Source organism: Balaenoptera acutorostrata, chromosome 16, assembly GCF_949987535.1.
Source record: "Balaenoptera acutorostrata chromosome 16, mBalAcu1.1, whole genome shotgun sequence".
NCBI classification, from domain to species: Eukaryota; Metazoa; Chordata; class Mammalia; order Artiodactyla; family Balaenopteridae; genus Balaenoptera; species Balaenoptera acutorostrata.
This window is the reverse complement of record NC_080079.1, coordinates 52,934,731-52,961,262: the sequence shown is the minus strand read 5'-3', so window position 1 is coordinate 52,961,262 and position 26,532 is coordinate 52,934,731. Positions and strand designations below refer to the sequence as shown.

General features: G+C 38.5%; 1 protein-coding gene across 1 annotated transcript; it reads left to right on the top strand.

The window, feature by feature from the left end:
- The first annotated feature begins 884 nt into the window (after positions 1-884).
- Positions 885-25,550, top strand: GHITM (growth hormone inducible transmembrane protein). Its single transcript, XM_007174579.3, has 9 exons — positions 885-1,018; positions 2,430-2,594; positions 3,919-4,018; positions 5,576-5,687; positions 6,116-6,257; positions 9,521-9,629; positions 21,461-21,649; positions 22,104-22,275; positions 23,781-25,550. Exons 2-9 carry the CDS (start codon positions 2,466-2,468, stop codon positions 23,863-23,865), a joined length of 1,038 nt encoding a protein of 345 aa, XP_007174641.2. The 5' UTR covers positions 885-1,018; positions 2,430-2,465; the 3' UTR covers positions 23,866-25,550.
- Positions 25,551-26,532: the final 982 nt, after the last annotated feature.

Sequence of the window (26,532 nt, the reverse complement as noted above, 5' to 3'; positions counted from 1 at the left end):
GTTGTTAATCACCTTATCGAAATAGCGCCCGTCTAGGGTTTTACGCAGATTTATTTTTCTTCTTAGTACTTATCACTAACAAATATTTTGTCTATTTTCTTGTCTCCAACAGAAAGTAAACGCCATAAGGGCAAGGAGTTTGTTTTGCCAAAACAATGGTACAATATGTCTTTTATTTGCATGTATCCCTAGTACAGAATTTGGTACAAAGTGAGCCTCAGTAAATATTTGTTAAACGGGTAAATGAGAATGATAGGAGGGGAAAATCTTCCTCACGTAGCCAAGAAATGGTTTTTCAACTTACAAATTACGTGCATACGAATAGTTCTCAAAACAACCCTGGGTAAGAGGCAGAGCCTGTTGTACCAACCTATTATACTAGTATTCACTGAACCTTGAAAATGTGTCAAGGGGAGGTCACAAAAGCAATGAAAGAACTCCTAAGATCCGGCCAGGCGGCTCTCCGACCTCGTGTCACTCAGACCCTTTTGTAGATTTCACATCTGCCGCAAGAAACCCGTTGGCTCCGGTCTGAAACTGCCAATTTGGCACACTATCTGGCAATAAATTCTTGACAAGAGGAAAGAAACGGGACGAATGAATAATTTTTAATTCTCACACTATCCTCTTTCAATTTTAAAATAATTTTTTAACTACTGCAAGTGAAACTGTTGAGAGAAAAACGGTGAGCTCCTCCACCCAGAGCTAAAATGGCTGAAATGCCTTCTCTGCCCACACCCACGATGGACGTTGACTGCGAGGCTCCCTACAATCCTCCACTGGCCCCGCCCCTAGAGCTCGGAACCCCTCCTTCCTACTATGCCCGCCCTTCCGTTAGGCCTCCGCTCATGATTGGCTGTCCGTAGTGTTTGTGGCTTCTCCGGATGTTGCGTCACGCAGCGAGCTAAAGAGACTGCGTTCACAGTCAGTAAGAGGTGAGCGGAGGGCGCGACAGCTGGTGGTCGTTGGTCGCCGGCCCGGAAGGGGAACTGCGCGCTTGAGTTGACCAGGGACTGAGGTGAGGCTCCCCCGGGCCGTGAGGCACCGCGATCCACCGTACTACTGACAACCGGCCCCGTTGGGCCGCTGCGTGCGTGTGGGGAGGGCTGGAGGCGGCGGCGCTGCGGGCTGCGTCACGGGCTGGCGGCGCGTCGGGGCCGTCCTGCGGGTGATCCGGTGGAGGGGACGGCGACTTCGGGGCCTGGGGTAGGCGGGCAAGGGCCCGCTCTCTCTGCCTCCTTCTCCTTGGGCAGCGAGGTGCTGAATCATCCCCGCGGTCGGGCCACCCAGGCGCCGCTGTGGTAGATAACGGGGTGCCTGCGGCTGGTGTGCTGTAGAGTGGTGCGTTGACTTTGGGAGGCTGGAGTTTTTGCTGCCGGGCTCTCATCCGAGTCTTGTGATCTAGCTGAACTTTCTCGGGGGACCAGGCGCCCGAGCTCATCGATGCACCCGAGCTCATCGATGCACACGGAAGCGTACGGGGTCGGTAATAGTACCCATTTTGTAGTTAAGGCACCTGAGTCTCAGGGATCAAACATTCGCACGAGGCCCCTTCTAGCATGTGGTAGAAGTAAAATTCCCACTCTGGAGGCCACTCTGTCTGAGCTGGTGCTGCTCAGTAGGTGTGTTGAGGACTGAGAGGCACAGCACCTTTAGGCTGAGATGATGTAATGCCACGAAAGTGCTAGACTGATTCGGTGTTTTTACAAAGGATAGGTGTCAGTTTTGTACACCCCTCGCAGATCCCGTGGCAGAGTTGGAAGGACACTCAGGTATTTAAAAGCAAGGATTCTTAGCTTTTGGGGTGCTAGTTAAAATACATATTACTGTGTCCTATTCCTAGGGGTTAAATCATTAGGACCGTAGTTAGACCTAGGAATCTACATTTTTAAGATACATCCCAGGTGGTTTCAGTACCTTGAATATTTTTATATCATATTTTGAAGGGAAGTAATACTTGGCATGCTTGGTTTCCACTGATGTTTTATAGCCTTGCAATGTAGTATGATCTTGAAGAGTTAATCACTTCGTGGATGACATTTTTTCCTCTGCTCGGAGTTACTCTTAGCCCTCTTTTAAATTTTCCCACTGAATGCTGGTATAAATCTTCAGCCAAAACCACATGTATAAAATCCATCACACACCCCTTAATTCTCTTAAGATATTAAATCCACTCTGTATTGGACACATAACTTAAAAGTCTTTCCTCTTGTTATGGTTCCGATTGGGATTTAAACCCATTTTGGTGGTCCATCCCAAACCAGTTCTGTGGGATGGATTTCTTGAACTAACAAGAGACAAGCAGCGTATTCATCATTATCATTTTAAAAGGTCACTTTATTTCATCTTTTCTCCTAAGAGATGATTGGCTCTTTCTTAGAGCCAGTGGGTTGGTTAATGGGTGATTTTTTGTCTCTGTCTCTAACTAGCATTTCAGATCTGCTTGGTAAACCTGGTGCACCACCATGCTGGCCGCAAGACTTGTGTGTCTCCGGACACTACCTTCCAGGGTTTTCCACCCAGCGCTCACCAAGGCCTCCCCTGTTGTGAAGAATTCCATCACGAAAAATCAGTGGCTCTTACCACCCAGCAGGGTAAAGATAATCTGAATATTTTTTTTTTTTTTTTTTTTTTTTTTGTCTGTATTGGGTCTTCGGTTCGTGCGAGGGCTTTCTCCAGTTGCGGCAAGCGGGGGCCACTCTTCATCGCGGTGCGGGGACCGCTCTTCATCGCGGTGCGCGGGCCTTTCTCTATCGCGGCCCCTCCCGTCGCGGGGCACAGGCTCCAGACGCGCAGGCTCAGCAATTGTGGCTCACGGGCCCAGCTGCTCCGTGGCATGTGGGATCTTCCCAGACCAGGGCTCGAACCCGTGTCCCCTGCATTAGCAGGCAGATTCTCAACCACTGCGCCACCAGGGAAGCCCCTGAATATTTTTATATTGTCTGTCTCTCTGTATTGTCCTGGGACTATTTTTTTGACAGATTGTGAAGTTCCCTATTCTACCATTAGTGATTTACTAAAACAGCCCTGAAAATGTCCCAAATCAGCTCTTTCTCCCTCTTAGTGTTGTATCATTCTGTTCCATCCTTATCATATATGAAAAAGAACTCCTGTAACTTCTCCTTTACTTACAGCTCTTGGAGTTTCTCATTCAGAGAATTTAGAGTAATTTGTGAAGGATTGAGAGCTATGTGGTTCAACAGAGAGATCGTGGAGCCTATTGTCAAAAGCTTAAGAATATTACCATTTGGCCAATACCTTATTAATAAGTTACTAAACATGTCATTTCAGCTCTTGTTTAGAGAATGGTAAAACAAAATCTGTCAAGTTAGAGAGAAACCCATTTCCTTTTGTAGTAGATTTCTGCTCTAGCATTCAAGTTAGTATCAATTTTGAAATGTGAGGTAGACAAGGAAATATACAGAAGCTAAAAGAGACAACTTTTTTCTCTTAAATTAACTGTTCCACTGTTGAAAAAGAGCTAAAATAGAGGTAGTAGTCATCCCTCCCTTTGGCTTTGTGTCAAAGGAAGGATTGAGCCCATTTCCCAGATGACAAAATGCAGCTAATACTTATTGAGTGCGTGTCTTTTAAAAGTTAGTGTTTAAAATATGATAATTCTAGAGATATAAATAAAATTTGTAGTTTATGAAATAAACAATTCTGAAACCTGAACTAAGAAGTTAGGTTGTAATGAATTAGTGAATCACTTCAAAGATAGAGCACAGGTAGGGTCTACATTTAATTTTTTAGATTGGCTAATATACTTCCATAGTGAAGTATGTATGACTTACATACATAGAAAGTACCAAGTTACATTATACAGAGTTTTCTAGGGTGATGAGATCCTCTGTTTTATTTTGTTGTTAACAATCTTTTGGTGTGGGTGGTGTGTGTCTTCGTTTCCATGTGTATCAGGAATATGCCACCAAGACAAGAATTGGAATTCGACGTGGGAAAACTAGCCAAGAACTCAAGGAGGCAGCTTTGGAACCATCATTGGAAAAAATATTTAAAAGTAGGTGGCAGCCTTTAGTAAACTCGTGTTTTAAAAAAAGGTCCATGAACAGTCTCCTTAAAGTATATGCAAACTTGTACATATGTGCATTTTGTGAGAAGGGCAGTCATCCTCAGGTATCTGATGACCCTGAAAAGGTTGGTACTTCACACTGAGCTCAGTGGTCCCCAGTCATATTTCTTCCAGAAAAAAATTTTACTTTCACAATTTTTTTTTAAGGATTATTAGTTAATGTGCCATGATCTGAAAGTTATAATCTGTTAATGAAGATCATTTGAAGTCATGTAGAATCTTACTTCAAACATAATATTTGTATATGTTTCAGGTCAAAACATAGATGTTAATAAAAAGCTAGTTGTTCAAGAGGGGTCATCTTGATTGGCTGCCCATTTAGGGCCTCTCGGGAAGCAATACCCTAATGAAGTCAGTTTGGTTCACAGTTTGGATTTCAGCTTTGCAAGTTCAGAATCTAGATTGGTAATCTACCCAAAATCAAAGAACACTACTGCTCCTTAACAACCTTGCAAAAGGTCAATACCCATCTTCCCTGACTTAAAATGGAGTTACATCCTGATAAACCCATCATAAGTTGAAGATGTCCTGAAGTTCAAAATATATTTAATATACCTAACTTACCAAATATCATAGCTTAGCCTAGCCTACCTTAAACGTGTTCAGAATACTTAACATTAGCCTACAGTTGGGCAAAATTATCTAACACTAAGCCTATTTTATAATTAAGTGTTGAATCCTTCCTGTGATTTATTGAATCCTGAAAGTGAAAAATAGAATTGTTGGGTGAGTACAGAATGGTTATAAGTGTATCGGCTGTTTACCCTCATGATCAACTGGCTGACTGGGTGCCGCTGCCCAGCATCACAAGGGAGTATCGTACTGCATGTCAGTAGCCCAGGAAAAGATCAAAATTAAAAATTCAAAGTATAATTTCTACTTGAATGCATATCGTTTTTTAAAAATCTTAAGTTGGGGACCATCTGTATTTTAAAATGGGAGAGAGCCCTAGTTGGCATCCCTCAGGGCATTTCTGTTGGTCAGTTGGCCCTAGAAACCAAATTATATGAATCATAGCAACAGTGTAGTAACATTTTTAGGGAACAAACTCTGACTAAAGGGAGCAAGATGCTCTTTGTGAATACCTCCATCCAGTTAAGAGTTAATGAATTATTTCCTTCTCGGTACTCTAAAAAACAAGAGCACCCTCTCCCTTGACCCTGCTGCATAAACACTAATTACATTTTTCTTTGGTTCATTTTTTTCTTGACTCCATGTAAAGCATCATCTTTGTTAATAGCATTTTAGACACAATATTAAATAGAACATGTGATGTTAACATATTTTTCTCATCTTTATTTTCTAAGAGTGTCACAAGAACACACATCTCTTATGACTAAAATAACATATATCACAGAAGTACCCCTACATCTACAGATACACTGCTTCCACAAATTTTGTTAGAGTGAACTTACAGATTAATTAAGTCTAATCATTTTAGTCAAGACAGCAGTATTAACTTGCATTTCCTCCTGTGTTCTGCAGTTGATCAGATGGGAAGATGGTTTATTGCTGGAGGGGCTGCTGTTGGTCTTGGAGCTTTGTGCTACTATGGCTTGGGAATGTCTAATGAGATTGGAGCTATTGAAAAAGCCATGTAAGTAAATTGTTCTCAAACAATTTGAGCCTTAAAGGTTCCAGTTTTCTTCTCATCCTTATCTTTCACCTCTTTTGGAATATTTTGTGTCCAGTGTTCCAACTGTGTGGAAATATACATGAATAAAAATAGAATCTCTTATTTCCTTGGCATATATTTATTCAAACAATAAATAAAAATCTTTTACCAAGGTTATATGTGTTTAAGCAAGAAGCAAATGTGTTGTTTTGTATATGTGCCAAGTGCTTATATGTTTTATATTACTTAATTTTTTTATGGTAACTCCAACATGCATCATTATTTCCATGATAATGGAATGAGATTTAGAGCAATAAAGTGATATTTCTCAAGACCTCCCACCTAGTAAATGATTCAACCAAAATTCACATTCATAATTCTATAAATTAACCGTGTTGCATTTCTTACAGAATTTGGCCTCAGTATGTGAAGGATAGAATTCATACCACCTATATGTACTTAGCAGGAAGTATCGGCATAACAGCTTTGTCTGCCCTGGCAGTGAGCAGAACTCCTGCCCTCATGAACTTCATGATGAGAGGCTCTTGGGTGGTAAGTTAGCTTGTTTTTGTTTTCCTTTCCCACTAAATAGCAAAAGATTAAATGAAAACTATTGGAGGAGGGTATTAAATGGAAAGAATGCCTTAACTATATTAAACAAATCTTTGTTCAAGTAATATATGAATTATTAGTGCAGCTGAAACAAAGTAGGAAATACCGTCTTAGGCAAGTCAGCTATTATTCCTTGTTGAATATGTATTTTAGTAGCAGCAAAGGTGTTGGAACCCAAACTTACAGGAACATTCTACTTATCTAGCAGCAGATATCAAACAGCTCTATTTTGTAGTAATTTACTAAAAAATAAGGCGGATGAAAATCCATCTTATGTGGCACATATATACAATGGAATATTACTCAGCCATAAAAAGAAACGAAATTGAGTTATTTGTAATGAGGTGGATGGACCTAGAGTCTGTCCTACAGAGTGAAGTAAGTCAGAAAGAGAAAAACAAATACTGTATGCTAACACATATATATGGAATCTAAAAAAAAAAATGGTCATGAACCTAGGGGCTGGACAGGAATAATGACGCAGATGTAGAGAATGGACTTGAGGACACAGGGAGGGGGAGGGGTAAGCCAGGACGAAGTGAGAGAGTGGCATGGACTTATATATACTACCAATGTAAAATAGATAGCTAGTGGGAAGCAGCCGCATAGCACAGGGAGATCAGCTTGGTGCTTTATGACCACCTAGAGGGGTGGGATAGGGAGGGTGGGAGGGAGATGCAAGAGGGAGGAGATATGGGGATATATGTATATGTATAGCTGATTCACTTTGTTATAAAGCAGAAACTAACACACCATTGTAAAGCAATTATACTCCAATAAAGATGTTTAAAAAAAAAAATCCATCTTAGAGATCAGTGGAGAATAGCTGTCACAAAAACCCAAGCACTCTATACTACTAGGAGTAGAATAGTGCTGGCACTATTCTGAACTTTTCTTGACCCTATATAAGGTTTTATATTCAGTGAGAGTTTCTTGAGCATTTGTTGTTTTGCTAGCATTTTTTTATTTTAGTAGGAGAGGACAGGGTAGTCGAGTTTTATAAAAAACAACAGCTTGGGCAAAGGAGAGGAGGTAGTCATTACAAGTGACTTTATAATCCCATTCAAGTGATATTCAAGTGTTTGAGGTCTGGAGTATGAAGAAGACACAATTGGAAAGGGTGTGTTTGATTGCCGAGCTAAGGAGAGCACCTAAGCAGTTAGAGGCCATTGCAGATACTGGAACAGCAAAAGTATGATTTGTATTTGAGCTTTAAGAGCTAATGTGGAAGAGACGGGAAGCAGGTGTACCACCAGCTGTGCCTTTTCAGGGTCTAAAATGATGGTAATGCAAACTAGAGCAACGAGTGTGAGACTGGAAGGGAAGGGGAGATGGGAAAGTTTATATAATACAGACTTCCCACAGCAAATTCCCACTGATTCTTCCCATGGGCAACCCAAATCCCTATGACTTTCAAATCTGTAATATTTCCACTATTCTGTACTTTCCAAAAGGAGAACCATTTGCAGTTGTGTAGCCATTTAGACACTTCAGTATTAGGGTCTTGCTTCTCAGATGGGTGTCATGAATCTCCTAGCCTAGAGGTTATTGAAGGCACAGAATCAACTTGTTGCATTCTCATCAGGTATATCAGTTTTAAATAGAGGTAAACAATTTAAAGCAATGCTTTTGTAACAAAGCAAACATGAAAGATTAAAATACACAAAAGAGTTTAGCCCCTAAAGTAAGACTTCAAGGAGGTTTTGTGCTTGGGCCATATTCTCAGGTACTTGTGGGCATAAGATCAGTCTCACCCTGCCTTTAGGGCTGCTTAAGTTAAATAGTTTAGAAAGGCAGACAGGTGCTACAGAAATGAAGAAGCCTTTGGGAGGTGACAGGCATACACACAGATAATGTCAAAGTTTGTACCAAGTGCTTTTGGAACAGAGTAGAGACATCTGACACTGCTTATTACAGCCAGGGTACCTACCAGAAAAACTTTACAGGCAAGGAGGTAATCCTTGAATATGTCAACCAGATAGGAAGGAGGTATTTTTAGGCACAATAAACAGAATTAAAGAGGTGTGAAACTGGGGCATGTTTGCAGCCTGCCAGTTCAGTGTAGCTGGAGTGTAGAGTATGGGAAGGTAAAAGGCAAAAAATGAACCTGGATGATGAAGAACTTTAAAAGAAAAATATATAATTGTGTTAAATATCTTGAAAATGCTTTGCACAGAGATAGATGAAGTAGCTTTTAGTAATTGTTTCTCCATTGGAAGGTGGTGAAGTAGAACCCAGCGTGCTTTTCTGTGTTATGAGTGAAGGCTTTCACATTCTCAGCAAAAACAGCTGTTATGTTTACCTGTACTTTACCTCAGAGGTTGACCATTCAGATGCCCATGGGTTAGCCATCAGATGAGTGAGGCAGGCCTGGTATGTCACGTGGGATTTTGGCATCTAGAGAAAGCCTTCCAACTAAATGCATTCACGCTCAATTGTTTTTTGAATAGTTGGCCAAACAAAACATCTGCTGCCTGATCTTGCCCAAGGGCTGCAAGTTTGCAATTTCTGCTTTAAATTTCCTGAAGATTGATTATCATCTTTCATTACAAACATTTCTTCCTTGTTATGCACAAGCAATATTTAAATGTATAACAATGGAAATCTAAGTAGACAAAGAAAAGGGATGAGGGCCAATTCAGCCAGAAAATTGGGAGGATAGAAATGTAGAATCTTATTTCTCGTCTTTTCCGTGTGCTTCTTTTTTTCATGTTTTCATTTAGCAAATACAGAGTTTGAGACAATGTGTGCTCTATATATATATATATATATATATATATATATATATATATATATATTCTAACTGGTGTATCATGACTAACTTTTTTAATGTTACTTGTGCTATACCAAAATAAATATAATTTAAAATAATTATTCTGGGATTTTTAAAGGGGTTTTGTTATACATCTGTCTAACAAGAATAAAATTTTTTAAAGATGATGTTATCTGCCAAAGCTCTACTCATTCACTTAAAGTTGTCTGGAAAACTTTATGTATGATAGTAGGGGGTGCTCTTGCTAATTTGACCAAACTGAAATAAGCACAAGGCCTTTTAATGTGCTAGAAAAATACAGGATTCTGTTTATTATCCTTCATCTTTTTAAACATGGTTTATTGGAGGGACTAACTGGACTTGGAACCTGTGGGTTTCTACTTTGTTGTTGTATAAGGATCAGTTTTTCTTAGTAATACATGTCTTTCAGACAATTGGTGCAACCTTTGCAGCCATGATTGGAGCTGGAATGCTGGTCCAGTCTATATCATATGACCAGAGCCCAGGCCGAAAACATCTTGCTTGGTTACTACATTCTGGTATGTTGTTTTACAATTGTTGTTAAACAATCTTAAATACTGCCTTTTTTGATGGCTCTTCACAGTCGTAAATGATATGTACACAATTTAATTAAGCTTCATGTCTGCTAAACACTTAACGGTTTTCTGCACTTATTCCTGGTAGTATTATTGCCAGATCTCCACTCTGGAAAGTTAATGATTCTGATACTAAGACCATAGACAGCCCCATTATTACACTTGCCTCTGGTGACCGTCTAGTATATGCAGAGATTTCCTTTTATGTATTTTGTCTAATACCAGGAGGATTTCAGATCTGATACACATCACTTGAGAATTGTTCTTGTTGTATATCTTTAGAAAAATAAGAAACTGGGGGTCTCTACCAGAGAAGGAGGACTTAAGACGTGTGAAAGAATAGGAGCTGAGGTTTTTGCAGTGGAGCTTTGGGAAGAAGAAAGCAGTCAAAAAGATCTTTGGAAATTCACTTTTGTGTGTGATGCAGTTAGCCGGGTCAGTATTTAGATAGTTCTTGGCACAAAGTTACTGTGGGCAGGACAGAGGCCAACCCTGGTATTGTGGAACAGTATTAATATTCCTTTAGGTATATGTAATATTTTCCTTAATTATGGAAAGAAATATTTTAAAGTTTACATAAAGTATTTTCCATTACAAGTATCCCAGGGTATTCTGCCTCTGGGTTGAGTAAAGAACACCAGATGCAGAAACAAAAATGCTTTAGATGCATGACCTCTACCACAAGACAAGACAAACTTTATAAGCATTTCCATGAAAATTCCAGGGAGACAGACTGAAATGTTTTTAACGTAGGTTAGTAAATGGAAATTAGTTTTGAGGTACCTAGTATGATGAATTTCCAGTGTGAAATACATCATTTATATTCTTCATGTGCTGGCTTTGTTTTGGTGAATGTGAGAGAGCATGACTTCCCAACCTTGGTTTTCAAGCCTCTCTTCCATTAGGTCTTAGGTAATTCAACCATAGATATTTTCCATGGACCTTTACAAGACAGAACTTTTGTGGTTGGGAGGGCGATGGTCCCAATATTTTCTTCTAATACCAATAACCTGCTTTTAAGAAAAAAATTACTTAAAACGTAGTGTGTGCATTTTCTATAAAATTTAATATCTCTTAGTGCCATATAAATATTCAAGGATTATTCAATGTCTTGGCCAGTAAATAGAGTTCTACACCTGTTTCCCATTTTAGACACTGTTTCCTTGAATAAACAGGTTCAGTGTCATTTTATCTCTGATAAATAGTAGATCCACTTGTTGAATTAAAGTAGCTATGTAGTTTTAATTCGAGCTAGAATAAGTAAGCCTTTCTACCTGTGTTGCTTAGAAAACCTCTTCTTATCTGATATTATTGTAACATAAATTACTTAAGTTCTGGGTGTTTTATGTGTGTTGGAGGGCAGTCCCCAAGACCAGCCATTCATTCAGCAATTTGTTAGATGGAGTCACAGGACTCAGCATATAGTTATACTCAGGGCTAAGGTTTATTACAGTGAAAGGATACACAACAGGATCAGCAAGGGAGAAAGATACAGGCAAAGTATAGAGTGTGGAGAAATCCACACACAGGCTTTCAGTGCTGTCTCCTTCCTTTGAGGGCACACGGCAAGAATGCGAAATGTGCAGTAACATGTACAATGTTTCTGCCCAGGGAAGCCCATTAGAGACTCAGCGCCCAAGGTTTTTATTGGGGGCTGATCATTTAGGGACCCTCCTAGCAACTACCAAAATCCAGACTCCCAGAAGGAAAGCAGGCATTCAGCATAACTCATTGTTTGCATAAATAATAGTTTAACCCTAAGGTTAGAGAATGGTTCCAGTGGCAAGTTCTCAGATGCCAACCAAGGACTAACCTTGCAAGCAGGTCTTTGTAAAAGTAGGCTTAGGTCTGCTATGTTAACCCTTTCTTGCGCAGTATGAATGCCATTTTTTTTTTTTTAATTTGTTTCCAAAATTTGCTTTATTCTTCATAAACATCTTGGGAAGCTGTGTGTGCAGGCATTAGCCTGTCCATACGTTCATGGATGAGGAAGCTGAGGCTGGGTGAGGTCACACAGCAGGAAGTGCCAAAGTCAAGACTGACACCCCCCAATGTTATTTCTTTTTTTTTTCCATAAATTTATTATTTATTTATTTATTTTTGGCTGCATTGGGTCTTCATTGCTACGCGCAGGCTTTTCTCTAGTTGCGATGAGCGGGGGCTACTCTTCGTTGCGGTGTGCGGGCTTCTCATTGCAGTGGCTTCTCTTGTTGCGGAGCATGGGCTCTAGGCACATGGGCTTCAGTAGTTGTGGCACACAGGCTCAGTAGTTGTGGCTTGTGGGCTCTAGAGCGCAGGCTCAGTAGTTGTGGTGCATGGGCTTAGTTGCTCCACGGCATGTGGTATCTTCCCGGACCAGGGCTCGAACCCATGTCTCCTGCACTGGCAGGCGGATTCTTAACCACCGCGCCACCAGGGAAGCCCCCAGTGTTATTTCTTAAAGTCCAACTCTCTGTCTAATTCTTCATTCACTGGCATGATTGAGTTTCAGACCCCTTTAATCCAAAGTGGATGACCTAAGGGCAACCACTCACAGTGTCTTAAAGAGACATCAAAGCCAGCTTTTGACCCAGGATAAACATCCCAATGCATTCTATTTTCATTTTTCATACAGATGTTTAATACCTTGTGGACACAGCTGCGGTCTCAATCAGGCCTAAGTGATACTGTGCAAGAATTACTGAAATGCTCGCTGAAAGCTAGTCTCTTCTAACTGTGTTTCTCCCCTGCTTTATTGAGATATAACTGATACATGATATTGTATAAGTTTAAGGCATACAGCATGTTGATTTGACACATTTATATATTACAAAATGATTACTACCATAGCATTAGCGAACACCTTCATTTCGTATTTACCATATCTTTTTTATGGTGAGAACATTTAAGATCTACTCTCTTAGCAGCATTTATGATATGGTATTATTAGCTGTAATCATGATGTACATTAGGTCCTCAAACTTGTTAATCATAACTAGAAGCTTGTACCCCTTGACAGGTATCTCCGCATTTTCGTCTCCCCCCCGCCCCTAGTAACCACCGCTATGCTCTGTGTTTCTCTGTTTGACTTTTTTAGATTCCACGTATAAGTGAGATCATGCGTTATTTGTCTTTCTCTGTCCAACTTATTTCACTTAGCGTAATGCCCTCAAGACCCATCTGTATTGTCAAGAAGTGCAACATTTCATTCTTTTTTGAGTCTGAATAATATTCCATTGTTTATATATACCGCATCTTCTTTATCCATCCATCCATTGACAAACACTTGGGTTGTTTTCATATCCTGATTTCAGTTCCTTTGCTTATAAACCCAGAATTGGGATTGCTGGATCATATGATAGTTGTGTTTATTTTTTGAGGAACCTTCATACTTGTTTTCCCCAGTGGATGTACTAATTTCCTGAAGGGCAGTTTTCATTCACAATGATAATGTTGAGCTATTCTTAGTAGTTTTGTAATTGATTTGTTCTTAAGCAGCAAACATCTATTGCCATTTAAGATTTTTATCAGTATCATTGGAAAAAATCTCAATAATCTCCTTGAAAGTTTTTCTTAAAATTTTGCTGTCAGTTGCAAAACTGATAGGAATTCTAATAGAAATGTCATACAGACGAATTTCTATCCAATATCTTTCCTAGAGCAAAAAATTTTTTAATTTTTCATCATCATGTGATAAAATATGCCCTATTACTTGATCTAGAAATGTTAGTCTCAAAAGAGACACACTGGTATTAAAATTTCAGTGTGAAGGTAGCTCTGTGCTTATTCCATGAGTTCAACGATGCACATTTAATGTTTAAGAAAAGGGTATAGTTGAGAATTCCCTGGCTGTCTAGTGGTTAGGACTCTACGCTTCCACTGCAGGGGGCCCAGGTTCGATCCTTGGTTGGGGAGCTAAGATCCCACAAGTCACATGGTACTGCCAAAAAAAAAAAGAAAAGGGTATAGCTTGCTCTACTCAATACGGAAAGAATGCCTTATCTAAGATCTATATTTTTTAAATAAAAGATTTCTATTTACCTTTGCTAATGAAATTATTGTTACTATACTTTTGGTGGACATGTTTTTTTTTTTTTTTTTTTTTTTTTTTTCCACACACACACACTGTATTTTATTTTTACAAGAGATAGATAGACTGACACCAAGCATTGTACATGGATGACCACAACAAAAGCAACAATGATTGCAATTACCAAACATGAAACACACTTATACTATGTCATAATATTGACATTCAGTCCAGTAATCCTCCACTGTAACAGCTCCTTTACTTTGCAGTGAAAATTGATTTGTATATTCTTTTCCTCTGAGTCCTTGTGGGATTTTTTTTTTTTAATTCAGACAGAAAGTCACAAAAATTATACTCATCCTCATCAGTTCACTCAGTCCCATGTAATTAATTTCTTTTTTTTTCATCTTGATCTTTTGTTAGCACTTTTATGAGTTCATCAGTTTTTCATTAGAGTTCTGAAAATGCTTATTCATTCAGTTCAGCAGTACAGTCAGTTACCAGAAACCTGTACTTGTCAGAGTCTTTTCCATGAATTTCTTGAAGATGAAACTCTTTTATAGGAACATATTTGCAAAATCATCAGAGTACACCCAGAACTGTCTGTAAATGACAAAAGACTTAAAAATGACCATGGTTAAAGATTTGATGAAAGTTCATAATAATGCATTTGACAAGAAAATTAGTTATTTCTGAGATATACATTTTAAAGTAATAACTAGGATTATTACTTATAACATTATACCAGAACATATAAGATTTTTAGACGTTTCCTGTAATGTCTGAAACATTTATATTAACATATTTCCATACATATTTCCATACAAATACAAATATAAGATTTTTAGAAATTTCCTGTAATGTCTGAAACATTTATATTAACATATTTCCATACATATTTCCATACAAATACAAATATAAGATTTTTAGAAATTTCATGTAATGTCTGAAACATTTATATTAACATATTTCCATACATATTTCCATACAAATACAAATATAAGATTTTTAGAAATTTCATGTAATGTCTGAAACATTTATATTAACATATTTCCATACATATTTCCATACAAATACAAATATAAGATTTTTAGAAATTTCATGTAATGTCTGAAACATTTATATTAACATATTTCCATACATATTTCCATACAAATACAAATATAAGATTTTTAGAAATTTCATGTAATGTCTGAAACATTTATATTAACATATTTCCATACAAATAACCCAATGAAAGTTTAGTATTAGTTGTTTTGTTTGTTTTTTTATACTGCAGGTTCTTATTAGGCATCAGTTTTATACACATCAGTGTATACATGTCAATCCCAATCGCCCAATTCAGCACATCACCATCCCCACCTCATTGCAGTTTTCCCCCCTTGGTGTCCATATGTCCATTCTCTACATCTGTGTCTCAACTTCTGCCCTGCAAACTGGCTCATCTGTACCATTTTTCTATGTTCCACATACATGCATTAACATACGATATTTGTTTTTCTCTTTCTGACTTACTTCACTCTGTATGACAGTCTCTAGATCCATCCACTTCTCAACAAATGACTCAATTTCGTTCCTTTTTATGGCTGAATAATATTCCATCGTATATATGTACCACAACTTCTTTATCCATTCGTCTGTTGATGGGCATTTAGGTTGCTTCCATGACCTGGCTATTGTAAATAGTGCTGCAATGAACATTCGGGTGCACGTGTCTTTTTGAATTACGGTTTTCTCTGGGTATATGCCCAGTAGTGGGATTGCTGGGTCATATGGTAATTCTATTTTTAGTTTTTTAAGGAACCTCCATATTGTTCTCCATAGTGGCTGTATCAATTTACATTCCCACCAACAGTGCAAGAGGGTTCCCTTTTCTCCACACCCTCTCCAGCATTTGTTGTTTGTAGATTTTCTGATGATGCCCATTCTAACAGGAGTGAGGTGATACCTCATTGTAGTTTTGATTTGCATTTCTCTAATAATTAGTGATGTTGAGCATCTTTTCATGTGCTTCGTGGCCGTCTGTATGTCTTCTTTGGAGAAATGTCTATTTAGGTCTTCTGCCCATTTTTGGATTGGGGTGTTTGTTTCTTTGATATTGAGCTGAATGAGCTGTTTATATATTTTGGAGATTAATCCTTTGTCCGTTGATTCATTTGCAAATATTTTCTCCCATTCTGAGGGTTGTCTTTTCGTCTTGTTTATGGTTTCCTTTGCTGTGCAAAAGCTTTGAAGTTTCATTAGGTCCCACTTGTTTATTTTTGTTTTTATTTCCATTACTCTAGGAGGTGGATCGAAAAAGATCTTGCTGTGATTTATGTCAAAGAGTGTTCTTCCTATGTTTTCCTCTAAGAGTTTTATAGTGTCCAGTCTTATATTTAGGTCTCTAACCCATTTTGAGTTTATTTTTGTGTATGGTGTTAGGGAGTATTCTAATTTCATTCTTTTACATGTGGCTGTCCAGTTTTCCCAGCACCACTTATTGAAGAGACTGTCTTTTCTCCATTGTATATCTTTGCCTCCTTTGTCATAGATTAGTTGACCATAGGTGCGTGGGTTAATCTCTGGGCTTTCTATCTTGTTCCATTGATCTATGTTTCTGCTTTTGTGCCAGTACCATATTGTCTTGATTACTGTAGCTTTGTAGTATAGTCTGAAGTCAGGGAGTCTGATTCCTCCAGCTCCATTTTTTTGCCTCAAGACTGCTTTGGCTATTCGGGGTCTTTTGTGTCTCCATACAAATTTTAAGATGATTTGTTCTAGCTCCGTAAAAAATGCCATTGGTAATTTGATAGGGATTGCATTGAATCTGTAGATTGCTTTGGGTAGTATACTCATTTTCAAAATGTTGATTCTTCCAATCCAAGAACATGGTATATCTCTCCATCTGTTGGTATCATCTTTAATTTCTTTCATCAGTGTCTTATAGTTTTCTGCATACAGGTCTTTTGTCTCCTTAGGTAGGTTTATTCCTAGGTATTTTATTCTTTTTGTTGCAATGGTAAATGGGAGTGTTTCCATAATTTCTCTTTCAGATTTTTCATCATTAGTGTATAGGAATGCAAGAGATTTCTGTGCATTAATTTTGTAACCTGCAACTTTACCATATTCATTAATTAGCTCTAGCAGTTTTCTGGTGGCAGTTTTAGGATTCTCTATGTATAGTATCATGTCATCCGCAAACAGTGACAGTTTTACTTCTTCTTTTCCAATTTGTATTCCTTTTATTTCTTTTTCTTCTCTGATTGCCGTGGCTAGGACTTCCAGAACTATGTTGAATAATAGTGGTGAGAGTGGACATCCTTGTCTCGTTCCTGATCTTAGAGGAAATGCTTTCAGTTTTTCACCATTGAGAATGATGTTTGCTGTGGGTTTGTCATATATGGCCTTTATTATGTTGAGGTAGGTTCCCTCTATGCCCACTTTCTGGAGAGTTTTTATCAGAAATGGGTGTTGAATTTTGTCAAAAGCTTTTTCTGCATCTATTGAGATGATCATATGGTTTTTATTCTTCAATTTGTTAATATGGTGTATCACATTGATTGATTTGCGTATATTGAAGAATCCTTGCATCCCTGGGATAAATCCCACTTGATCGTGGTGTATGATCCTTTTAATGTGTTGTTGGATTCTGTTTGCTAGTATTTTGTTGAGGATTTTTGCATCTATATTCATCAGTGATATTGGTCTGTAATTTTCTTTTTTTGTAGTGTCTTTGTCTGGTTTTGGTATCAGGGTGATGGTGGCCTCATAGAATGAGTTTGGGAGAGTTCCTTCCTCTGCAATTTTTTGGAAGAGTTTGAGAAGGATGGGTGTTAGCTCTTCTCTAAATGTTTGATAGAATTCACCTGTGAAGCCATCTGGTCCTGGACTTTTGTTTGTTGGAAGATTTTTAATCACAGTTTCAATTTCATTACTTGTGATTGGTCTGTTGATATTTTCTGTTTCTTCCTGATTCAGTCTTGGAAGGTTATACCTTTCTAAGAATTTGTCCATTTCTTCCAGGTTGTCCATTTTATTGGCATAAAGTTGCTTGTAGTAGTCTCTTAGGATGTTTTGTATTTCTGCGGTGTCTGTTGTAACTTCTCCTTTTTCATTTCTGATTTTATTGATTTGAGTCCTCTCCCTCTTTTTCTTGATGAGTCTGGCTAATGGCTTATCAATTTTGTTTATCTTCTCAAAGAACCAACTTTTAGTTTTATTGATCTTTGCTATTGTTTTCTTTGTTTCTATTTCATTTATTTCTGCTCTGATCTTTATGATTTCTTTCCTTCTGCTAACTTTGGGTTTTGTTTGTTCTTCTTTCTCTAGTTTCTTTAGGTGTAAAGTTAGATTGTTTACTTGAGATTTTTCTTGTTTCTTTAGGTAGGCTTGTATAGCTATAAACTTCCCTCTTAGAACCGCTTTTGCTGCATCCCATAGGTTTTGGGTCGTCGTGTTTTCATTGTCATTTGTCTCTAGGTATTTTTTTATTTCCTGTTTGATTTCTTCAGTGATCTCTTGGTTATTTAGTAACGTATTGTTTAGCCTCCATGTGTTTGTCTTTTTTACGTTTTTTTCCCTGTAATTCATTTCTAATCTCATAGCGTTGTGGTCAGAAAAGATGCTTGATATGATTTCAATTTTCTTAAATTTACTGAGGCTTGATTTGTGACCCAAGATGTGATCTATCGTGGAGAATGTTCCGTGTGCACTTGAGAAGAACGTGTAATCTGCCGTTTTTGGATGGAATGTCCTATATATATCAATTAAATCTATCTGGTCTATTGTGTCATTTAAAGCTTCTGTTTCCTTATTTATTTTCATTTTGGATGATCTGTCCATTGGTGTAAGTGAGGTGTTAAAGTCCCCCACTATTATTGTGTTACTGTCGATTTCCTCTTTTATAGCTGTTAGCAGTTGCCTTATGTATTGAGGTGCTCCTATGTTGGGTGCATATATATTTATAATTGTTATATCTTCTTCTTGGATTGATCCCTGGATCATTATGTAGTGTCCTTCCTTGTCTCTTGTAACATTCTTTATTTTAAAGTCTATTTTATCTGATATGAGTATAGCTACTCCAGCTTTCTTTTGATTTCCATTTGCATGGAATATCTTTTTCCATCCCCTCACTTTCAGTCTGTATGTGTCCCTAGGTCTGAAGTGGGTCTCTTGTAGACAGCATATATATGGGTCTTGTTTTTGTATCCATTCAGCCAGTCTATGTCTTTTGGTTGGGGCATTTAATCCATTCACGTTTAAGGTAATTATCGATATGTATGTTCCTATGACCATTTTCTTAATTGTTTTGGGTTTGTTTTTGTAGGTCCTTTTCTTCTCTTGTGTTTCCCACTTAGAGAAGTTCCTTTAGCATTTGTTGTAGAGCTGGTTTGGTGGTGCTGAATTCTCTTAGCTTTTGCTTGTCTGTAAAGCTTTTGATTTCTCCATCAAATCTAAATGAGATCCTTGCTGGGTAGAGTAATCTTGGTTGTAGGTTCTTCCCTTTCATCACTTTAAGTATTTCATGCCACTCCCTTCTGGCTTGCAGAGTTTCTGCTGAGAAATCAGCTGTTAACCTTATGGGGGTTCCCTTGTATGTTATTTGTCGTTTTTCCCTTGCTGCTTTCAATAATTTTTCTTTGTCTTTAATTTTTGCCACTTTGATTACTATGTGTCTCGGCGTGTTTCTCCTTGGGTTTATTCTGTATGGGACTCTCTGCGCTTCCTGGACTTGGGTGGCTATTTCCTTTCCCATGTTAGGGAAGTTTTCGATTATAATCTCTTCAAATATTTTCTCTGGTCCTTTCTCTCTCTCTTCTCCTTCTGGGACCCCTATAATGCGAATGTTGTTGCGTTTAATGTTGTCCCAGAGGTCTCTTAGGCTGTCTTCATTTCTTTTTATTCTTTTTTCTTTAGTCTGTTCCGCAGCAGTGAATTCCACCATTCTGTCTTCCAGGTCACTTATCCGTTCTTCTGCCTCAGTTATTCTGCTATTGATTCCTTCTAGTGTAGTTTTCATTTCAGTTATTGTATTGGTCATCTCTGTTTGTTTGTTCTTTAATTCTTCTAGGTCTTTGTTAATCATTTCTTGCATCTTCTCAATCTTTGCCTCCATTCTTATTCCGAGGTCCTGGATCATCTTCACTATCATTATTCTGAATTCTTTTTCTGGAAGGTTGCCTATCTCCACTTCATTTAGTTGTTTTTCTGGGGTTTTTTCTTGTTCCTTCATCTGGTACATAGCCCTCTGCCTTTTCATCTTCTCTGTCTTTCTGTAACTGTGGTTTTTGGTCCACAGGCTGCAGGATTGTAGTTTTTCTTGCTTCTGTTGTCTGCCCTCTGGTGGTTGAGACTATCTAAGAGGCTTGATGGGAGGCTCTGGTGGTGGGTAGAGCTGACTGTTGCTGTGGCGGTCAGAGCTCAGTAAAACCTTAATCCACTTGACTGTTGATGGGTGGGGCTGGGTTCCCTCCCTGTTGCTGTGGGGGTCAGAGTTCAGTAAAACCTTAATCCACTTGACTGTTGATGGGTGGGGCTGGGTTCCCTCCCTGTTGGTTGTTTTGCCTGAGGCAACCCAACACTGGAGCCTACCCGTGCTCTTTGGTGGGGTTAATGGCAGACTCTGGGAGGGCTCACGCCAAGGAGAACTTCCCAGGACCTCTGCTGCCAGTGTCCTTATCCCCACGGTGAAACAGAGCCACCACTCGCCTCTGCAGGAGACCCCCCAACACCAGCAGGTACGTCTGGTTCAGTCTCCCCCAGGGTCACTGCTCCTTCCCCTGGGTCCCGATGCACACATTACTTTGTGTGTGCCCTCCAAGAGTGGGGTCTCTGTTTCCCCCAGTCCTGTCACAGTCCTGCAATCAATTCCCACTAGACTTCAAAGTCTGATTCTCTAGGAATTCCTCCTCCCTTTGCCGGACCCCCAGGTTGGGAAGCCTGAGGTGGGGCTCAGAACCTTCACTCCAGTGGGTGGACTTCTGTGGTATAAGTGTTTGCCAGTCTGTGAGTCACCCACCCAGCAGTTATGGGATTTGATTTTACTCTGATTGCGCCCCTCCTACCGTCTCACTGTGGCTTCTCCTCTGTCCTTGGACGTGGGGTGTCCTCCTTGGTGAAGTCCAGGGTCTTCCTGTCAATGATTGTCCAGCAGCCAGTTGTGATTCTGGTGCTCTCGCAAGAGGGAGTGAGAGCACGTCCTTCTACTCCGCCATCTTGGTTAATCTCCGGTGGACATGTTTATAAATATCTGACAACTAAAACTGCTTTTTACAGGCTGTGATTACATTCCCTATTACACAAGGTAACAGCAGCATCTGTCCTTGAAGTTCCTACTTTAAGATTAGCATCATATACTTATTCTTTCCTTTTACTGTGTTCTCTTTCAGCACAGTAGATTTGACCTTCATTTATTTTAAGCCTTTCATCTCAGTTCTTCCAAATATGAATATTGTTATAAAGACTCCTGGTAGACTCAGATCCAAATAATGAACTATACTGAATTTGACATAGTTACTAAAAATCTAGATTAGTGTTTATACTTGGGTGAGTTTTGACTGATTGACTAGGAATAGTGTTAGTTGTGATTTAGAATTTGGATAGGTACAAGCTTTAGTTGTGAGGTTATGGGGATAGTGTCACCTAAATAATGAGAAGACTTTTTGTAATCATATTGTTTAACTATAAGCTATAATATGTTCAGATGGCATGTTAGTTAGAAGAAGCATTTTCCTTTTGGTTGTTATTTAGTAAATATTTAACTGCCTGCTTGCTCTTTCTCCAGGTGTGATGGGTGCAGTGGTGGCTCCTCTGACGATACTAGGGGGGCCTCTTCTCATCAGAGCTGCGTGGTACACAGCTGGTGTTGTGGGAGGCCTCTCCACTGTGGCCATGTGTGCACCCAGTGAGAAGTTCTTGAACATGGGAGCACCCCTGGGCGTGGGCCTGGGTGTCGTCTTTGTGTCCTCACTAGGTAAGCCACTGTGCTTTGACGCTTGGTTCTTGGTTCATGATGTCCTAAAATCATCTGACATATTCAGGTATCCTAATGGAGAGAATTTAGTGTCATTTTTAAAAGTTGGTTCAAAGATATATGCTAATTTGACTGGATTTGCTCATTTGGCATCATGGCAAACCATTATTATTGGTTTTACCAAATACATGTAAAATGGGAAAGTTGATCTGGAGAACATGAAAATTGCTCTGATGCAGGAGCTCTCCTATAATGTGGGCAAGTGACCCATTGCAAGAATGAGTATAATGGGTTTTGAACTGAATGAATGTAAAATTAGAGCACATACTCAGATGTTTCCTTATCTGTGCGACATACCAAAGAAGAAAATTTTTTTAAGTAATGCTGATTATAAATCCAGTTACAGAAAAATCCTTTTTCCCAGAAAAACTTGTTTTTCCCATTTTGATTTCAGGGTCTGTGTTTCTTCCGCCTACCACTGTGGCTGGCGCCACTCTGTACTCAGTGGCAGTTTATGGTGGATTAGTTCTTTTCAGCATGTTTCTTCTGTATGACACACAGAAAGTAATCAAGCGTGCAGAAGTAGTACCAGTGTATGGAGTTCAAAAGTATGATCCCATCAATTCGTAAGTAGCCTTCAATGTCTTTTCTTTGTTGCATAAGGACATTTGTGTTGCTTTGGCCTATTTTGTTTTATGACTGTGTTAGTTTCCAAGGACTGCTATAACAAATTATATAAACTGGCTGATTTAAAACAACAGAAATTTATTCTCTCATAGTTCCAGAGTCCAGAAGTCTGAAATCAAGGTATCATCGGGGTTGGTACCTTCTGAGGGCCCTAGGGGAGAATCTACTCCATGCCTCTCTCCTAGCTTCTTGTCATGGCCAGCCATCCTTGGCATTCCTTGGCTTGTAGATATATCACTCTAATCTTTACTCTTGTCCTCATATGATGTTCTCCCTGTATCTCTGTCTCTTATAATGATGCCATATTGAATTAAGGCTCACCCTTCTCCAGTATTACCTCTTCTTAGCTCACATCTTAATTATAATCACAAAGACCCTATTCCCAAATAAGGTCACATTCACAGGTACCACAGATTAGGACTTGAACATATCTTTTGAGTTCAACCTGCAACAATGACTTTGTTGAATTTTACTATTTTATTTCTGCTATTATTTGGTCTGTTCTCTTTCCTTAGTAAGCTATGTGTACACAGAACATTTGATTATATTGCAACTAAGTGTAATAATTAGGTATGTATTCAGTTGATTCAGAGTATTTTACCTATTTTTGTTAATTAGCCTTATAGTGCTCTTGTTGGTCAGTTAATTTTGTGTGTGTGTGTGTGTGTAATTTTTATTTAACAGACTTTAAAACTGAACAAAAGATGTATTAGTCAAGTGTTATTTTTGGAAAGTGTACATAATTGAAAATTTTAATAGAAAAGCCTATTTTATTAAAAATTGGAAACACTTCAATTTTTAATTTTTTACTAAAAATTCCATTTTGTAGCTGATGTTAAGTGTTGTGTATAATAATGCTTTTTCCTTTCCTTGGCCTCTCCACCAAAGTAGGTTATTTTATTTAAGTAATTTCCTTGAGTTTCATGGTGTCTATCACATTTTTTAAAGTAATTTATTTTTCTTTCTTTAAAACTTAATGTAGTGATTTTTTTAAACATTGCTATAATGCTTACAGATTTGTAGCAGGTTTTTGGGGGTAATGAGGGGAGGCATTGAGGGAGTGTGTTGTATTTTAAAACGCCAGACTTGTGTCTGACACTTTTGTGAAGGTGTTTCTTTGGTTTTCGTTTTGATTATTTCATTGTCTATCACCCATTTCTTTTTTCTTTTTTAAGCAAGATACTGTACTCATAGTAGAGTGTCAGAGAATATAATGATTTTTAAAACTGCCCTTTAACATTTAAAAGATTAATCTGCCAAAAGAAAAATCTTGATAGTTTTCTAGTCTAGGACTTCCTTAGTTGGCGTCTTTTTTAAAATTTCCATTTCACATACCTGGGACAAATAATCAGTGTTGCACTTTCTTCTCTCCTACATTAAGAAATATTTGTTGTCATTGTTACAAGAATTACATCATATTTAACAGGCATAATTTCTTTTCTAGGATGCTGGGAATCTACATGGATACATTAAACATATTTATGCGAATTGCCAGTATTCTAGCAACTGGAGGCAACAGAAAGAAATGAAGTGACTCAGCTTCTGACTTCCTTAATACATCAGATAACTGGCTTGTTTATTAGGGGCAGATATTCTTTAAATAGTTTGTGCAAGCAGCTTTCGTTGAAGTTTAGAAGATAAGAACTTGTCAACATGTTTCAGGTGTTCCAGTAATGTGATGCTTCAGGTCTGCTTTTTCTTCTGGAGAATAAATTCAGTAGTTCTCTTCCAAATAGCACACACATTTTCAATTCTTGTGTTTGAATAATTCTAAAATGTTCAAATGAATATGAAAACCAAGTTTTGTGTTGCAGGAATTTAAGTATTTTATCTATTTTTAAATTTATTTGGTTAAGTGAAATTTAGCAAACTTGTGTACCTGCATTTTTCATTTTGGATTGCAGAATATTAACAAGTAATGTCATAAGTGATGTAGGGGTTTGGTAAAGGGACCAGAGAGGAGTAAAGCGACACCTGCAGTCTTTCTGTGAATACTTAGAACTTAGCACTCGTGTAATTGTGGTGAGCCAGTGAGGGGGTCTGGATGTTTGGAAACAAGTCATGGCTGTACATCTGCTGAACTTATCAGAAGCACTGAGCAGAAAACAAAGACATAGGTGATTCTCCAGGCTCTCCTTACGATATGGATGTGATCATGTTTGGCTTCTCATTGTTTGACACTGTTAGGAGAGTCCACAATGCTAATCATGTGGAGAATTCCTGTTATATATATTATGTGTGTGTGTAAGTCTTACTTTTGAATCGTCTAGTAGAACAAAATATCCGTAAAACACTCAGGAAAAAGATATTCGAAGCATGAAAATTGTTGCATTTTAAGTATACAAACAATATGTGCATAGTTGCTGAATATTTTTGCAAATTAATTGAAATGTTTAAAGGAATACATGCTTGCCTTTCTTATCTCTTCAGGCTTTAACTTTTATCAGAAAAGCCTATTCGTGGTTTACACTTGAGATTATGAAAGCAGTTTTCCCCCTCAGATTTAGTTTCTTGCATTCCCTCTCAGAGGAATCACTAAAAAAAGGAAGGCAGGGCTTCCCTGGTGGCGCAGTGGTTAGGAATCCGCCTGCCAATGCAGGGGACATGGGTTCGAGCCCTGGTCTGGGAAGATCCCACATGCCGTGGAGCAACTAAGCCCATGTGCCACAACTACTGAGCCTGCGCTCTAGAGCCCGTGAGCCACAACTACTGAGCCCGCGTGCCTAGAGCCCGTGCTCCCCAACAAGAGAAGCCACCGCAATGAGAAGCCTGCGCACCTCGACGAAGAGTGGCCCCCGCTTGCTGCAACTAGAGAAAGCCCGCGCACAGCAACGAAGACCCAACGCAACCAAAAATAAATAAATTAAATAAATAAATTTATTTTAAAAAAAAGGAAGGCAAAGCGAGGCTTCTTTCATGAACTATATCAATCAAAAATGTAATGGAGAAAATGCTTCACTAGAGTTTCTCCTAGCAGAATTTTCCTTCTGTCCTCCATAGGCCATTATTTAACTCTCTTGTGCCATTTATAAGTTTTTTTATACAGAAGAGTTATTTTTGGAAGTTCTTATGAATGAAATAAGTGTATGATTATTGAGATAGTTGGTGTTTTGACAAATATTCAGTACAGTAATCCATAAATAACTATTCTACCCACCTCAAGTTACATAGGATGCCTATTTCTGAAATAATAAAGGTTCTAGCCAGATGGTGATTGGTCTGTAATTCTTCCAGCTGAACCATATGCATATCATTGAATAGGAGATTTGTTCAAGAAAGCAACTTATTCCCTTACTGATGTAGTATATAGAGTATGGTATGATTATAACTATGGTCCTTACAGCTAGACTGCATTTACCTGAACCCCAGCTCTTCCACTTATTCCTTACGTGACCTTTGGCAAATTACTTAACCTCTCTGTGCCCATTTCCTCATCTGTAAAATGAGGATGGTAGCAGAACCTACCTCATAGGGTTAAGGTGAAATGTGCAGGCACTTAGTAAACGCTATATAAGTTTTAGCTGCTGTTGCTGGCTGGTTTTGAAGGGTTTTTTCCTAAGAAAGATCTATGAAACTTCTGTATTTTCCCTTCTCTACCTTAGCCCCTGTACAGTGTGATCTTAGAGTGAAATCTTACCGGTCCTGTTGTTGTCAGTCACGTTTTAGCACACAAAGTTTATATCCTTATGTTGGGATGATATACACACAACACAAAATGATATAATTTCAACAGTGGTATCAGGCAAAGGCTTATCTAGAAAATCAAGGGGGTTTTTTTTGTTTATTTTTTTGTTAATGACAGCATTTTATTATAGCACTTTTTCTGATTTTGCTAAGACAGTGAAGACTTCAATATAAAATGTGAATATTTATAAATTAAAATATTATAATAGCTCTTAAATGATAACAGAAGAAAAATCACTATTTCTCTGGCTACTGTTAACATACCTCTGGGGTTTTTTTCCCTCACATCACTCACAGGGAAGAGTGGAGACCTGCAAATTGATAGGCTTTAGGCAAAAAAAAAAAAAATCCATTTCTCATTTTCTGAAACATCATCTGAAGTGTTAAAGGATAACTGAGGTATGTGGTTAAAAACAGTCACACAAAATAATAAAGGCCCATTTGGTTTGCTTAGAATGGTATCTAATGAACATTCAGAGGACGTGAGTATAGCGTCTGGACCACGCTAACTG